At 66.2% G+C, this 15,318-nt stretch overlaps 1 protein-coding gene across 5 annotated transcripts in view; it reads right to left on the bottom strand.

Moving 5' to 3' along the window:
* The window catches only part of DDC (dopa decarboxylase), a 41,462-nt gene that overhangs the window by 18,967 nt on the left and 7,177 nt on the right, over window positions 1-15,318 (bottom strand). For 4 of the 5 annotated variants that reach the window (XM_070424842.1, XM_070424840.1, XM_070424844.1 and 1 more), the window contains exons 2-6: window positions 11,228-11,453; window positions 9,197-9,310; window positions 6,725-6,844; window positions 3,553-3,687; window positions 1,851-1,994 (exon numbers count right to left, since the gene is read on the bottom strand). In XM_070424842.1, the coding sequence (XP_070280943.1) occupies window positions 1,851-1,994; window positions 3,553-3,687; window positions 6,725-6,844; window positions 9,197-9,310; window positions 11,228-11,428 (714 nt within the window). In that variant the 5' untranslated portion in view covers window positions 11,429-11,453. Of the gene's footprint in view, window positions 1-1,850; window positions 1,995-3,552; window positions 3,688-6,724; window positions 6,845-9,196; window positions 9,311-11,227; window positions 11,454-12,893; window positions 12,916-15,318 lie in introns of those variants that run through there. The other variant, XM_070424845.1, reaches the window with a different exon arrangement.

The following is a 15,318-nucleotide window of genomic DNA, read 5'->3' as shown; positions in this document are numbered from 1 at the left end:
CCTCGTAGGACTGGCACCGCGGTCGCTGGGCCGCCCTGCCCTTTCCTCGCTTTTCCTCGGATAAGCGGTGACCGCCTCAGTGCAGTCGCTTCTGTTTGCAAGTTACATAGCTTATTATAAATGACGTAAATATTAAATTCAATAGAAAGTATTTGATTTTTTTTAAAACAATTAGAAGCCTTTTCTATCTGCTCAGGTGGGCACAGCGCGTGCCTGGTCTCGGGGCGGCGTGCTGAGCGCAGCCGCTGCTCCGTGACTAACGCCTCCTCGCCCGGGGCGGCCTCGGGGGACAGGAAGAGGTCACGCTTCCGAGGCCCGGGCCTGTGACATAACAGCCAGTCATCACACAACCTCATGTGTTGGACGTATGGCCCTCACTTCACAGGGACCCACGTGGGGCTGGGGGTGGGGGCGGGGGCGCGTCAAGGACACGCGGAGATGGACTCATCGTCCATCCCGGAAAAGAGTCCAGCGCCCCGGGCCCTGCCAGAGTCCCTGCCAGGCAGCCCCAGCCCCTCAGCCTAAGGGGAGCGGGGGGGGCGGCAGCGGGGCCCGGGCCCTGGGTGGAGGGGCCCAGGAGCCCTCTGCTCGTCTGGGTGCTGGAGTCAGCTGCCCTGGTTCTCTGAAGCCACTTTAACTCCCAGCACCTGTTCCGCTCGGGGCTCTGATTACCGGCTCCGCGCGCGGCGCTAACCTGATTTCAGCAGAAGCGTAATCACATTTGCGCAGGGGGAGGGGAGCCAGGCTGGCGCCGAGGCTGACAGCCCCCGGCGGGGCGGCCAGTCCTGCTGCGGAGGACACGTTCCATTCCCTGCGCCCCCGCCCACCTCACCCCACGGTCCGCCTGCTCACTCAGATGTGCCCCCGCGGGCACTGCCCCCGCTCTGGCCTGCCCTTAGCAGGTGGGAGACGAACCACCGAGAAGCCAGGAAACCGCCCTGGCCCCGCGCCCCCCGGAGGGCAGAGGCTCGCCTGCCGGTGCCAACCTGCCCAGCGCACACCGGGCTCTCCACAGAGCCGGGACTGAGAGCTGGGCTCCCCGTGGGCACACGACGAGGGCCAGATGCAGAGCTGCCACGCACGTGCAAGTTATAACCACCGGATACTCTAGTGCTCCAGGCTCAGGCCGCTGCCCTCTGGGGTCCGGGCCGCCCGCCCTCCGGCTTCACGGGCCCTTGGTCACTGGTCTCAGATAATAAGCCAGTGGCCACTCACACCTGCCCCCCAGGAGCTGCTCTGACGGTGGGGACACGCCCGAGAGCGAAGCACCCCCCGCCCCCAGCAGTGTGTCTCGTCCTTGGGGCACACGAGGACCCTCAGTGGCAGTGCCGGTCCGATGCCCGGCCCCATCCCTAGAGGTTCTGGTGAAACGGAACCCGGGCAGGGCCTGGGCATCGGGCCTCCTCTCAGCCCCCCGGCTGATGCCAACGTGCAGCCGGTGAACAGCCGGGGCCAGCGCTGTGCCCACACAGGACCCCGCCTGCTGCCCAGCCACGTCGGGGTGACAGTCCCCAGGCTCTCGTTACCACGCCGACCGCCTCCTCCCCTTGCACATCGCCTGTGCCCAGGGCCACCGCGCTCCTGGGCGGGGAGGTACGGCCCCTCGGCCCCTCGAACAAAGAACCATCAGACCGTGGTCCCGCGGTGTCGCCTTACAGGAACAGGAAATGAGACCCTCCCCCCGCGGGGCCCAGGCGGGGCCCGCTCACTGCTTTCCGAGGTTTGTGCAGGGGAAGAACACAGGCCTCCTCCAGCCTCGCGAGGAGGGGCCGGCCAGGGCGGGAGAGCGGCCTGGCGCCCAGGCCTCGCCGATTCCCAGGGGCCTTTGCAGCCAGTGCCGCCGAACTTACAAAGAAAGGAACCAGCCCGGCGGCCTTGTCCTGCTGCAGCGCCTCCTGCAGGGCGGACGCGCGCATGGCGAACTTGCCGTCCGAGGGGATGGCTTTGAATTTCACTCCTCCAATCAGTGCCGCTCTTTCCACGGAGCAGTGGGCCTGTGGAGAGCAGCAGAGTTAGGCCGCTGCCCGTGCTGGCCCTACGCCCTGGCTCCGGGAGCGCCCGCCGTCCAGGCTCCGCTCCGCCCACCCGAGGGCACATCCTGGCCTGCTCTGTCCCGGCCCAGTGGCTGCCCTCGCCTGCAGGTTCCCCAGAGCTGCGGAGACCCCCCAACACTGAGCCCCTCAGCCCCGCACAGCCCTGCTCCCCAGGGCTGGCTGGGGGGTCCCAGCAGAACAGGAGCCCATGGTCCTCACCCGTGTGATGAGCCCCCCTCTCCCCTCCCTCCCTTCTGGGCACTGGGGGGGGCGGGTAGGTGCCTGCCACGCAGCCCCCTGGGGAGAACCGAGAAACCCCCAGATCCTGTTCATGGGGACTCCTCACAGCACCCCTGCGAGAGGCTGCCCCCGCCTTCTCAGCCGCCCGCCCACCAGCTCGGTGCCGAGCACCGACACGCACGTTCTCTCACGCTCTCTGGGAGACGGGGCAGTGGGCGCCATGGAGCCGCCCCCCCGCAGGTGTCTCCCCCGAGCCAGACCACACAGCGCCAGGCCTCCGGACGCCGCGCCCAGGCACGGGCGGGCGGTGCGTTTATTTCGGGAGACACGTATGGATGAGCTGGGACCGAGCTCTCCCAGCTGAGAGGCCGGGTTAAAAAGGCAGGGAGATAAGCGTGTCAGCGGCACCCACTCAGCGCGTGCGGGCCGCATTCCTGCGGGCGGGGCCGCTCCGCTGACCTTCCGACCCCAGTTTCCCTCCCGAGCGAGCTCCGTTCTCCTCCCTCCTGCTTGTTCTGCATTTGGGTTGTTTTTTTTTTTTTAACCCTTTTCAAGCGCTGCTCAGTGGACCCACAGACCTCATGTGCGGAGTCCTCCAGCCTGGCCCTGGGTCGGCTGGGCCACTGTTCGGGGAATCAGGACCCCCGGGTACGAGCTTCCGTCCCCATTGGATGGTGGGAAAGACTCAGAGGATGTACACAACTTGCCAGAGATCGCAGAACGTGAACTAAAGGAGCTGGGCCCTGGCAGTGTGGCTCAGTGGTTGAGCGTCAACCTATGAACCTGGAGGTCATGGCTGGATTCCTGGTCGAGGCACATGCCCTCAGAGCGGGGCGTGCAGTAGGCAGCTGATCCATGATTCTCTCTCATCATGGATGTTTCTGTCTCTCTCTCCCTCTCCCTTCCTCTCTGAAATCAATAAAAATGCATCTAAAAAATAAAAATAAAATAACGGAGCTTGGGTAGGAGCCCAGGCTCTGAGTCTCCCAGGGGCCCCAAGGCCGCTCTGAGGGTGGCCAGGTGGGCTCGGGGGCGGCAGGCGGGCGGCCCGGGGCTGGTCACCGTGACCTCACAGGGGCTTCCTTTTCCGCTGGGTTGACTCAGCGCCCCTGCAGCCCGCGCCCTCTCAGTGGCACAGGGTGTCTCCCTGACCCCTGAGGGACGGGTCTGGGGTTTCACAGGATGCTGCAGGGTCTTGTTCTGATTTGATTTGACACGAAATGAAATGAAGCACAGATCTTGGAGGCGGCTGGAGCTTCGGGGCGGACGGCACACTGACCTGGTCGGAGGCGTAGGCCACCAGCTTCTCCATGACGGCGGCCTCCGTCAGCTCCGGGCGGGCGGCCAGGAGGCGGCGCGTGGCTCTGCTCCGGGCGGCCAGCAGCGCCATCAGCGTGGCCTCACTGGCGCTTCCCTGAATCAGAGACGGTGGGACGCGCTTCAGAGCACAGCAGAGGAGCCGGGCCCAGGCTGAAGAGGCGCGTTATTAAATCGCAGGGGTTCAGTGTCGCCCGTGAACCGGGAGGTCAGGGTTCGATTCCCGGTCAGGGCACAGGCCCGGGCTGTGGGCTCGATCCCCAGTGGGGGGCGTGCAGGGGGCAGCAGATGCATGATTCTCTCTCATCATGGATGTTTCTCTCTCTCCCTTCCTCTTTGAAGTCAATAATATATATATATATATTTATTTTTAAAAAGAGTGGTTTTAGAAAAGCCCATGACACCCCCGTCAGCCGCACCCCAGCGCCAGGGGTCAGCGGGTTGGGGGGCCTGCGCTGGAAGCCGGCTCTCCCCTGCTGGGAGCTCCATGAATCCTGCCCAGTCACAGAGACAAAGGTTGCCATGGCCGCCCCGACCCCGGGGTCACCCCCACGGGAAGCAGCTGGAGCTTTCAGAGCCAATTAAGGGGCCACTTGCAGCCGGCTGGCCAGCGCTGAGGGTGATTTGACATTTGCCTCAGAGGCCGCCGCGCTGGCCGGAGGCTGTGATTATGGCTGGGAGGGCGCGGGTCCCGCAGCCTGGCTGGAGCCTGTCCCTGCGCCTGGAGCTGGGGGGGCAGGGGGCGGGGGGCCTCGCAAATGACCCCAACCAGCCTTGTCAGCCGGGAGGGCGGACGCGCTTCCTGCCGCACAGACTCAGACCTGCCCGGGTCCAGCGAGCCCAGCGCCTCGGGGTCCGAGGGGGAGCTGAGTCCTGGGCCCAGAGGAGCCGGGGTCACTGCCACCAGATGCAGGCTGCCGCTCCCTCTGGACAATGGAACTGACTTTAAGGAAAAGATAACAGATGCACCGGGCAGCTCCCGCAGCTCCGGACGCCGCCACCCGGGCGCCCGCCAGGCCCAGCCGGTGTGGCGCACACAGGACCCGTGGGGGCGGGAGGGAAGCCACGGCGGGGCCGGCCGCAGACCTGACCACCGGACGCTGCCCTGTCCGGACGCTCTGCTCTGCCCAGGGCGAACGGCCCTGCTGCTTCCTGAGGCGAGCGGGTCAGGCTGGGCACATCTTCCTGGGCTCCCGCTCAGAGCACTGAGGCAGATGGAGGACAGCCCGGCCGGCCTGCTCAGGGGCTGAGCATCGACCCATAAACCAGGAGGTCAGGGCTCGACTCCCGGTCAGGACACAGGCCCGGGGCATGGGCTCCCTCCCCAGTGTGGAGCGTGCAGGAGGCAGCCAATCGATGATTCTCTCTCATCACTGATGTTTCTCTCTCTCCCTCCCTCTCCCTTCCTCTCTGACATCAATAAAAATATATTTTAAAAAATAGAGGACAGGGAGTGGGTCTGAGCTGCCCCGTGGGCCGGGGCCCGGAGGAGTCCCACCGTCACAGCACAGGCCCCTGAGCCAAGCGGGTGGGATCCCTGGTCAGCACGGCCTGAGGGGCCTCTAGGAGGCCAACTCCCAGCCCCCCACCGCCCGGACAGGCCAGCTCACCCCACACAGGACGTGCCCAGCGGAATAAGGGCCCCCAAAGGACCGTGTCTCCATCCCGGGACCGAGGCCTGTTGACCGCACGGGGACAGGGATCTGGTGATGGGATTACGTTAAGAGGCTCGGCACGGGGCTTAGCGGGATGATCTGCCTGCCTGGCCCCACCTCGTCACCAGGGCCCTTGGACGGGAGAACCATCTGTGTCCGAGGGACGTGAGGGAGGAAGGACTTCGAGATGGAGCTCAGCCGGCTTTGAGACGGGGAAGGGGAGTGGCCACGGAGGGGAACCTTCTAGAAACCAGAGAAGTCGAGGGACCATTCTCCGGGGCGCCGAGCTGGACTCCAGCCCACAGCCCCGTGCAGACGGGGCTGAGAGACTGTCTGGGTGGGCAGCTGGGGACTGGGAGCCCAGCTGCCTGCGCAGTGGCCACCCCACGCGAGGCCTCGGGGTTCTCGGGGTCCCGTGGCGGGAGAGCTGCCGCCTCAACGCGGCCTGGGCCCCCGGAGACCCCGTCTGGAGGAGGAAGCCCCTCTGTCCGAGTGAGCTGAGCTTCCCACTGTTGTCACCACGCCCGACCCCAGAGAGGGAACTCGGCCGGCCGGTCAGTGGGTCCCACCCGCCCCTCCGTGGCCTGTGCCCTGCAGACCCCCTGGGGCAGGCATCCTGGGTGGTCCTCGGGCGGCCTCATCCCCAGATGGGTGCCTTGTCCCCCAGCCGTGCTCACGGGCCCACAGGCATGAGGGGGAGGAGCTCAGCCAGTGCATAGGAAAGGCAGCGGAGCCCGGCCGGCTGGCTCAGTGGTGAGCGTCCACCTCTGAACCAGGAGGTCAGTGTTCGAGTCCTGGTCAGGGCACAGGCCCGGGTGCGGGCTCCATCCCCAGTGAGGGGCGTGAGGGAGGCAGCCGATCCAGGATGCTCTCTCAGCATTGATGTTTCTCTCTCTCTCCCTCTCCCTTCCTCTCTGACATCAATAAAAATATGTTTAAAAAAAGAAAGGCAGATGGAGAATCTGTGGAAGCCGTCAGCGCGTGTGGCCATGGCGGCCCCGTTGGCTGGGGGCAGCCGGTGTGGGGCTGAGCCACGGCTCTGTGGTCGGACAGGAGTGGCCCTGCCCCCAGCTCTGGAGCGGGGCGCCTGGGCCCGAGGGCACGCCCCCTCCTGTTCTGTGTCTCAGTCTCCCGGCCTGCAAAATGGGGGTATTGACATGGCCCCAAATTCGCAGAATTAACTGAGAAACGCCTGGGCGGGGCGCGGGCATGGTGGCCGGTGGCGGGGACCGCGCACGTGCCAGTCGCTGCCGCCCTAACCCTGGGCACCTGCGAGGGGACAGCCACCCCTGTGTCTACGCGCAGGGCCTGCGGGAGCGAGAGAGACAGCGCTGGTCCCCACCAGGCCCAGTGTTCCTACCGGCTCAGCGGGGCTTCTTCCCAAAGCAACACCAGGGGCAGCCAGAGGGCCAGCCCCGCCCTGTGGCCGGGCCCCTGGGACCCCCTCCTCACCCTGCCCCCCACCTGCCCCAGCCTCACCTGGATGACGCCGCCTCCTGCGCCCCCCTTCTCGGCCAGAAAAGTCTCGGGCAGCCGCAGCATCTTCCCCAGCCAGTCCAGCATCACCGTCTCCAGCTCCGTGCACGCCGGGCTGGCCGCCTGCGGGAGGAGCACCGCCGGCCGCCCTCAGCTCCCTGTCGCTCCCCACAGAGGGACGCACGGACAGGGCGGCTCTGCTCCCACCGGGCCTCGGCTGTCACCCGTGTGACCGGACGTTTAAGCATCCGCAGACGGGCCATCCCCAGGGGAGCGTGTGCCTCTCCTGGTGGAGCCCCAGGGAGAGGCAGGGACAGAGACGGGTCCGGACCGAGCAGCGCAGGCCCTGCCTCCAGGAGGCGTCCCTGGGCCGCTCTGGGCCCCAAGTACCCCCGTCTCTGCCCTTGGGGACGGAGGACCGCTCGCCAGGCCCAATCCCAGGTCCGCCCAGGAGGCCAGGGGTCTGTCTGTGTGCGAGGGCGTCCCCACCCGCAGACTTGGCTCCTGGAGGTGCCGCCCCTCCCCCTTCTCAGCCTCAGTTCTCTGGGGGCTGGTGTATGCACAGCTGCAGGGTGTCACCCACCAGGGAACCCGGGTTAAAATCGTCCAACCCCAGGCCCGGCCGGCGCGGCTCAGTGGTTGAGCGTCGACCTATGAACCCGGAGGTCACGGGTGGATTCCTGGTCAGGGCAAAGGCCCGGGTTGTGGGCTCGATCCCCAGCGTGGGGCGTGCAGGAGGCAGCCGATCCATGGTTCTCTCTCATCACTAATGTTTCTCTCCCTCTCCCTTCCTCTCTGAAATCAGTAAAAATATATTTAAAAACTGTCCCACCTCAGCTGCTCTGGAAGCCGGAGACGCATTGAACAGGGGCCCTTTGCCTGAGACTCGTGGCAGAGTGGCCGGGGCAGACGCAGTGCCCCCGGCAATGACCCTGCCACAGGGCGCGGGCACCGTGTGCGCGATGGAAGGCTCTAGAAAGGCTGGTCACACTGAGCTGCGTGAGCCTGACTCGGGAGCTGGGTGTGGGGCCCTGGTGGCTCTGACCTTGCCTTCGACGCCCGAGCTGGTGCCCTAAAAGCTCTCCAGGCTTTGCAACTGGGGGCAAGTGGCCGTGGCCGCACCCGGGAGGGGCCGCGCCTCCCCCTCGCGTGGGGCTCACGGGGCTTGGGGACGCACGGCTGGTGACAGCAGGCGGGACCCCTCTGCCCGTCGGCCCTGTCTGTCCGAGGGTGAGGGTCCCCCAGTCCCAGCTAAGCCAGCGTGGCCACGGGCTCCAGCCTGGCTGTGGGCAGTCGGTCTGGCAGACAGCAGCCTGACAAGCCCAAGGGGGTCGGACTGTCCCCAGAAAGGGCACACACAGCAGGAGGGCGGGGCCACGTCGCCCGAAGGGACAGGCGGCTCTGGACCCGCAGAGCCGTGACCTCTACGCCATCTCTAAGGCAACAGATGACCTTGCGTCTGAGGCCGGGAGCCCAGCAGGGACAGAGCGAGGCCGTCCAGGTCACGGTGGCTGCGCCCGGGCTGCTGGCCCCGCAGAGGGGGCTCAGGCCCCTGAGAGGGCAGGTCAGCGCTGGGCAGGCAGCGGCGCCCTCGGCCGTCCCCATCCCCGTCCCTGTCCCTGGTGTCATGTTGCCCAATGGGGGGAGGGAACGGGTCTCGGCCGGGGCTGCCCGGGGAGCTCTGGGGAGGAGGGGAGGTCCCGGGGTGCTGACATCACTGCCTGCACTTTGCACAGCTGGGGGTGGGGGCTGGGCACCCACATTCATAACTCAGGCCTCACCCCCGAGTCGGCACGAGCCAACCCCAGCGGCCCCCTCGGCTCCCAGGTGCAGGGGGCCCAGGGCAGACCCAGCGGTGGGGTCCCCGTGGGCCAGCCGCCGGGACCCGGACCCCGTGGGGCAGCTCCGTGCCGGCTCTGCATGGAAGCAGGTCTCCCTGGGGCTGTGCTGGGAGCAGGGAGCCAGGAGGCAGGGCCGGCTCCCCCCTGGGCAGGGGTCTCTCCAGCGTTTGGTCCCCAGACAAGGGGGGCCTGGGTGGGTGTGGGGTGCAGGAGCTGCCCCAGGGGCTCCTGATGGGGACCTACTCCCGGGACAGCAGCCCGGGCAGGGAGCAGGCGGACGGGACACGGGCAGTGGCAGCGGCATTTCCCAAACTGCAGACTCTATGGAACCCTGTGGTCCGCTTGGTGGAAACGCAGATTCCCAGGCCCCGGCTGCGGAACCCAGGGCGGAGGTCTAAGCCCACACCCAGCGGCTCTGAGAAAGCCGGGCCGGGCAGAAGCGCCTGGGTGGTTGCTGACTTTTCCAGAAAGCTCCCTGTCTCACTAGTTCCCTGGGATCCACTCCCCAGAGGCACCCTCTCCAGGGCTGACCCCGTCCTGCCCTACCGGGTACCGCCCCTCCCCCGCCCCCCAGGGCTCTGAGGACAGGCGCCGTGTCCCCGTGTCCCCAGGGCAGGCCCCGGCCGCCACTCACCCAGGAGAAGCCGATACAGCCGATGGCCCCGCACAGCATGTCGGCGAGCATGGCCGGGTACGAGCTGGCCGTGGGGAAGTAGGCGAAGAAGCGGGGGCTGTGCCAGTGGGTCACCTGCGGGGGGACGGGCGGTCACTCGGGGCGTGGAGCCCCCAGAGCGCAGGACCCAGGGCTCCCCGTGCGCACAGCCGGGGACGTGGCTAAAACCAGGGTTGGAGCTTCCGGCAGGCGTGTGCGTGTCGGGAGGCCAGCGCGTCAGAAGCCTGTTTCCTAAGACTGCTCCGTACAAAGAAGGTCTAGGCGGGAAAATGTGAGAGGGCCTGATGGTGCCTGGCGGGTGCTCAGTGGTTAGAGCATTGGCCCTCGGACAAAGGGGTCTCGGGTTCGATCCCCGGTCAATGGCATGTACCTCGGCTGCAGACTCCATCCTAACCCCCGTCAAGGTGCGTGCGGGAAGCAGCCAATCAATGTGTCTCTCTCACATCGATGTTTCTCTCTCCCCCTCCTCCTCCCTACTCTCCATTCTCTAAAAAGAAGATGTAGCTCTAACCGGTTTGGCTCAGTGGATAGAGCATCGGCCTGCGGACTGAAGGGTCCCAGGTTCGATTCCGGCCAAGGGCATGTACCTTGGTTGCGGGCACATCCCCAGTGGGGGGCGTGCAGGAGGCAGCTGGTCGATGTTTCTCTCTCATCGATGTTTCTAGCTCTCTATCCCTCTCCCTTCCTCTCTGTGAAAAATCAATAAAATATATATTTTAAAAAATAAATAAAAATAAAAAGATGTAATAATAACAATAAAACCCTTTAAAAGGCCTGTGGTGGTCTTGCTGCCACCCCCACCCTCCTGCTCAGGCCCTTCCTCCGGCCCCTTGCCCTCTGTCCCCTGCCCTGTGAGTCCTGGGGGGACAGCTAAGGTGCAGACGAGGGCCAGGCTGGGCGACCTCGGGGTCCGGGGAAGGAGATAAGGGAGGAGTGGAGATGGGGTGTGGCCCAGTGTTGCTTCGTGAATGTGTTCTTGCGCCCGGCCCGCCCAGCACGTAGCACGCCCTCTGGGGAGGAGGGTGCGGGGATGTCACCCGCCTCCACGTGGGGCTGTAGCTCTCAGGCGTCCGGGAGACGGGGCCCAGCGGCCTGTCCCGACCCCCGCCCGGGGCCCCGAGACCTCGGGCCCTGGCCGTGGCGCCCCGGGAAGGAGATGCTGGCAGTCTGAGCGTCAGCAGCCGAGCCTGACATTCACCCGAGCGCATGCCCTGGGGGGCTGGCTGAGGCTCGGGGTGTTTGCACAGCCTGCAGGCGGCAGCCAGCGCTGAGCCTGGCTCGGGGCGCAAATGTCAGGGACTCTGGGGGGGGCGAGGGGAGGTGCAGGGGGGAGGTGCAGCTGAGCGTGCCTGTAAGGTCCCCAGGGCTTGTCTCCCTGCCCCCCCTCCCCCCCCCCGGCTGCCAGGGTGTGGGAGGGAGGACCTGAGGGGCTCCTGCCCGTCGCTGCCCCGGGACTTCCTCCCGGCAGGGGAGAAAGACTGACTGGGGGGACAGGAGGCCCAGTGTGTCTCCTTCCTCCCAGAGAAGTCAGCCCTCAGGACCGCTGGCCCGGGGTTCTGCCCACACCTGTCCCGGCCCTCGGGGCACCGTGCCAGCTGTGACTCTGGACAGACCGCCATGCCCCCCGTTCACATAGATCCACAAACCGCTGCTCTGACGGCGGGAGGCGCGTGCTCCATCCTGCGGGGGGACTTCCAACCAGCCCCTCCAGCCGTCACACCCACTGGCTCGAGCAGGCCGGCCTGGGAGCCACGCGCACCGCCCTGGAGGCCCCGATCGGGCTGCAATCCTGGCTCCATCGTGCACCGGCTGGGGGGCCTTAGACTAGTCCCCTACCCTCTCTGGGCTCAGTGGCCTCCGCCGCAAACTAGAAATGACCAGGTTGCTGCCCAGCGGGTTGGCCGTGAGGCTCAGCGAGGTGCTGCGTGTGGACTGCCCCGGCCGCAGGCGCCCCGTTCACACCCGCCCCCCCCCCCCCACCTGATCACGCACCCCCGGCATGATGACCTTCTCCACGTCCTTCATGATGTCCTCGTAGGCGTCGGGCTCCTGGGGGGCGCAGCTGGGGATCAGGGGGCGCAGGTAGCCGGGCTCCACGCTGGGGTAGACCTGGCGCCCCTCGATGCCCTCGATGTAGTCGGCGATATAGTCCACCATCTCCCGGCCCCGCCGCCTGAATTCACTTGCGTCCATGGTGAGGGGCTTCCTCAGAGAGAACCTGTAGGAGACAGTGGGGGAGGAGGGGACTGATTGGTGGGGTAGCACAGCACCCTACGTGGGAGTGGCCGCGTCCGAGCCAGCTGACCGCTGGGGCAGCCCGGGCAGTGCCCCCGGTGCCCGGGACTACCAGGTCCCTGGCAGGCACGCTTTTTTAAATTTTGTAAATATATTTTTATTGATTTCAGAGAGGAAAGGAGAGGGAGAGAGAGAGAGAAACATCGATGATGAGAGAGAAGCATGGATCGCTGCCTCCTGCACGCCCCCTACTAGGTATCGAGCCCACAACCCGGGCCTGTTCCCTGACCAGGAATTGAACCGTGACCTCCTGGTTCGTAGGTCGACGCTCAATCACCGGCCGGGCTCAGGCGCGCTTTGGTTCTGCATGTGGACGGCGGGGAAACGCCTCTGGAGCTGGAGACTGTGACCATGCACCCCAGCCTGCCCGCTGGTCTGCTGAGGCCAGGGCCACGCCAGCCCGTCCTGCGCACGTTGGTGGGATGGACACATCGCCTCCACGTCCACCCCCCCCCCCCCCGAAGGGCAGCACCGGCCGCGCACCGGCTGGGGAATACACTACCGTGAGACGATGAGACCTCGGTTCTTGCCCGAAGTGCGGCCGAGCCAGCGAGCGTTCACGGCCGCGTGGGAACACGCAGACGGACCACCGAGTGGGCACCTCGGGGGGAGGGGCCCCGGACAGTCGCCCGCTCAGGGTGTGTGGGCTCCGTCTTCCTGGACTCCCACTTCCGCTCCCGTCCCTTCAGGTCCGCCCCCACCCTCGATTATCCCTGTCACAGGCACCAGGTGAGGCGACCGCACTGCCGTCCAAGCGGCTGAACAGTGTCCTGAAATGGACCCAGCGGTCTGGGCTCGGTGAAGCCTGTTTGGGCTTAAAAATTTCACCTTGGGCCCGGCCAGCCTGGCTCAGAGGGTGAGCGCTGACCTATGAACCAGGAGGTCAGCGTTCGATTCCCCGTCAGGGCACAGGCCCGGGTTGCAGGCTCCATCCCAGTGCGGGGTGTGCAGGAGGCAGCTGGTCGATGATTCTCTCTCATCATTGATGTTTCTCTCTCTCTCTCTCTCTCTCCCTCTCTCTTCCTCTCTGAAGTCAATAAAAATATGGTTAAAAATATATATTTAAATAATTTTTTTTTACCTCCGGCCTGTGGACGTGCAGGAATGCGGGAGGTAACCTGCCCCCTCGCTCACCCCTGCCCACCCGGCTCCTGTCTCACCAGCCACCTGTCCGCACACTTTGATAAGTTCAACAGCTCCCCGCCCTCCGCGGGCGCCTGGAGTTCTTCTTTGACAGGTGCTTGCTCCCCGAGTGCCCCCAGTGTGACTGCAGCTCGAACGGAACGCGCCCGGCGGCCTGCGTGTCCTGCAGACACGGTCTTCGTTTTTGTGTGACTCACTCTGCTCGTCACTTTATTCTGACCTGTGAGAAGGGTGTGTGGGTGCAGTCCGTTCTCATGGTCCTTTCCTTCACGAGTGGACCCTGGTGAGCGACTGTGAGAGCGATTGGAGCGACTGCTAGCTGCTCAGCCGAGGGCAGCCGGCCCCGGCAGGGGGGCTCGGGGGGAGGGCCGTGCCGGTTCCGACAGAGGCCTGGGTTCTCGGAGGATCAGATGCCTTGAGCGAAAACAGGCAGACACACGCCAACCTGCCCCCGCGGAGCTCTTCCCGGCGGGTGTGTCGGGTCCGACCTGGCTGCCCTTGAGGAGTCCGAGCCACCTGGGGGCCTCGCTGCACACCCGGAGCAGCTGGCGCCCGCGGAGCGTCTGTCTGCGATTGCCTGCCCCCAGGCTGGGCAAACATTGGCTGGGAGATGTAGACAGTGACCAAGGTCGTGGCGGGTGCCTCGCCAGGCCCGTGAGCCGGTGTCTGTTGACACAACCGGACAGCGTCGCCGGCAGCTGAGCTCCGTGGCGCTTCTCGGGCAGCCCCTGTCCACACTGCACGGGGCGCGAGCCGGTCCAGCCCTGGACTCCGGGCCCAGCATCTGGTCGCATCAGTGAGGGGCTCAGTGCAGTGCCAGCCCCATGCCCGCTTACACGACGCTGAGAGGCAGCGCAGGGCCAAGGACAATTAAAGGAGGTGCCACGGCCCGGCCGGCGTGGCTCAGGAGGTCAGGGTTCGATTCCCGGTCTGCCAGGTGCCTGGGTTGTGGGCTTACTGTCCAGTGGGGGGCGTGCAGGAGGCAGCCGATCCACGGTTCTCCATCATCATCGATGTTTCTATCTCTCTCTCCCTCTCTCTTCCTCTCTCTCTCTCTAAAATCAATAAAAACATTAAAAATAAAAATAAAAAAGGCTGCACAGCAATGGGCGTGGCCCTTTGGGTGTGTTTTGAGAATTCACACGTGTCTCGGTCACGGACCCACATGCTAAGTTAGTCATTGTTTCTAAGCAGCTCGGTGTTGGCCTGAGCCTCTGAGTTAGAACAGAGCGAGAGGATTGGGGGGCAAGCGACCAGCTGTCGCCCTGGACCCGGACCCTCTCACTGCTGGAAGCTGCCCTGTGGCCGAGCCAGAAGCCGCATCAGGTGGTCCACACGGGAAGGGCCGGGAAAGCCGCCAGTGAGTCCGAGCCTGCGCTGCTGCTTCTGGGCCCAGGAGGAGAGACGGGGAGGCTTCCCGAGTCATAGATGCTGCGTGTTCTCCCTGGAAAGGGCTAAAGAGCATGTAAATGCTCCCCTTTGATCGAGATAGAAAAGGAGGCCGGGGAGGCCGGGGAGGGCGGGGGAGGACCTGGGAGGGCCGGGGGAGGGCCGGGGAGGACCTGGGAAGGCCGGGGAGGGTCGGGGAGGGCGGGGAGGGCCGGGGAGGGCCGGGGAGGGTCGGGGAGGGCGGGGAGGGCCGGGGAGGGCCGGGGAAGGTCGGGGAGGGTCGGGGAGGGTCGGGGAGGGCCGGGGAGGGCCGGCAGTGTGGGCCTCTGATGGGGTGAGGCGGCTGCGACAGGGCAGCTGCGGTCCCGGGTGCGAGGCTGTGAGGCTGCGAGGCCAGGCGGGGCAGGGGCTGTTCCCGTGTCCGAGGGGCCTCCGGCTCGAAGCCACAGACCTCCCACCACACACAGGCACCCCTTCCCACTATCTCCCGCGCCTGCGCTGACTTTTGGGGAAATCGAGGTGTCTTGTTGAAATGAGGTCCTCTGGTTGGTGTAGAAGAGGGTGCCCCTCGGTACGGATGTCCACGTGCCAAGTCCCAGTCAGGCTCCCCGCCTGCTCTCTCGTTTCGTCTCCGTGATCTCGCTCAGGAATGGTCACCCCCCCCGCCCCGCCCCCCGCTGCCGCAACCCCCCCAGACGCGGAGGCCGAGGCTGGGAGACTGAGCGCCCTGCACCGTGAGGTCAGGGCCTCGGAGGGGCCGCGCTCTGCCGCTGCTGGGGCTCCCGAGGCCTGGAGCGCAGCCGGGCGCAGGCACGGCCAGCAGGTTTGGCCCGAGCACAGGCTGACAAACCCTGGGAAGAACCTCAAGACCAGAAACTCCAAAAACCAGTTTCTCCCGGAGCCGCAGAGCAGCTCCCCGGTGCCTCCCTCGGGAGCAGGTTCCCGCACACGGACGGCCTGGGCGTGGGCCGCGCTTCATGGAGGCGTCCAGGGTGGACCCGACCCCGGGCCTCCCCCTCTGCCCGTGCAAGGGCCTGGCGCCCGGCAACCAGGGAGCTCCCCCCGGGCCCCGGACCACCCGGCGGCTCCGGCACATCCTCTCTCCCGCTCAGCACTCAGCGCCACGTCTGCTGCCGGGCGGGCGGACAGGGACCCAGCACAGGCCCACGCCCACGCCCACGCCCACGCCCACGCAGTGGCTCCTGCCGCGCAGGGTGGGAGTCCAGGTGCCTCCTGCGTCCACCAGCCTGCAAGGC

This window comes from Myotis yumanensis, unplaced genomic scaffold (assembly GCF_028538775.1).
Source record: "Myotis yumanensis isolate MYYU_CA2020_CCGP unplaced genomic scaffold, mMyoYum1.0.hap1 SCAF_9, whole genome shotgun sequence".
Lineage (NCBI taxonomy): Eukaryota > Metazoa > Chordata > Mammalia > Chiroptera > Vespertilionidae > Myotis > Myotis yumanensis.
The sequence above is the reverse complement of the archived record's forward strand: the minus strand, read 5'-3'. Positions and strand labels throughout refer to the sequence as shown.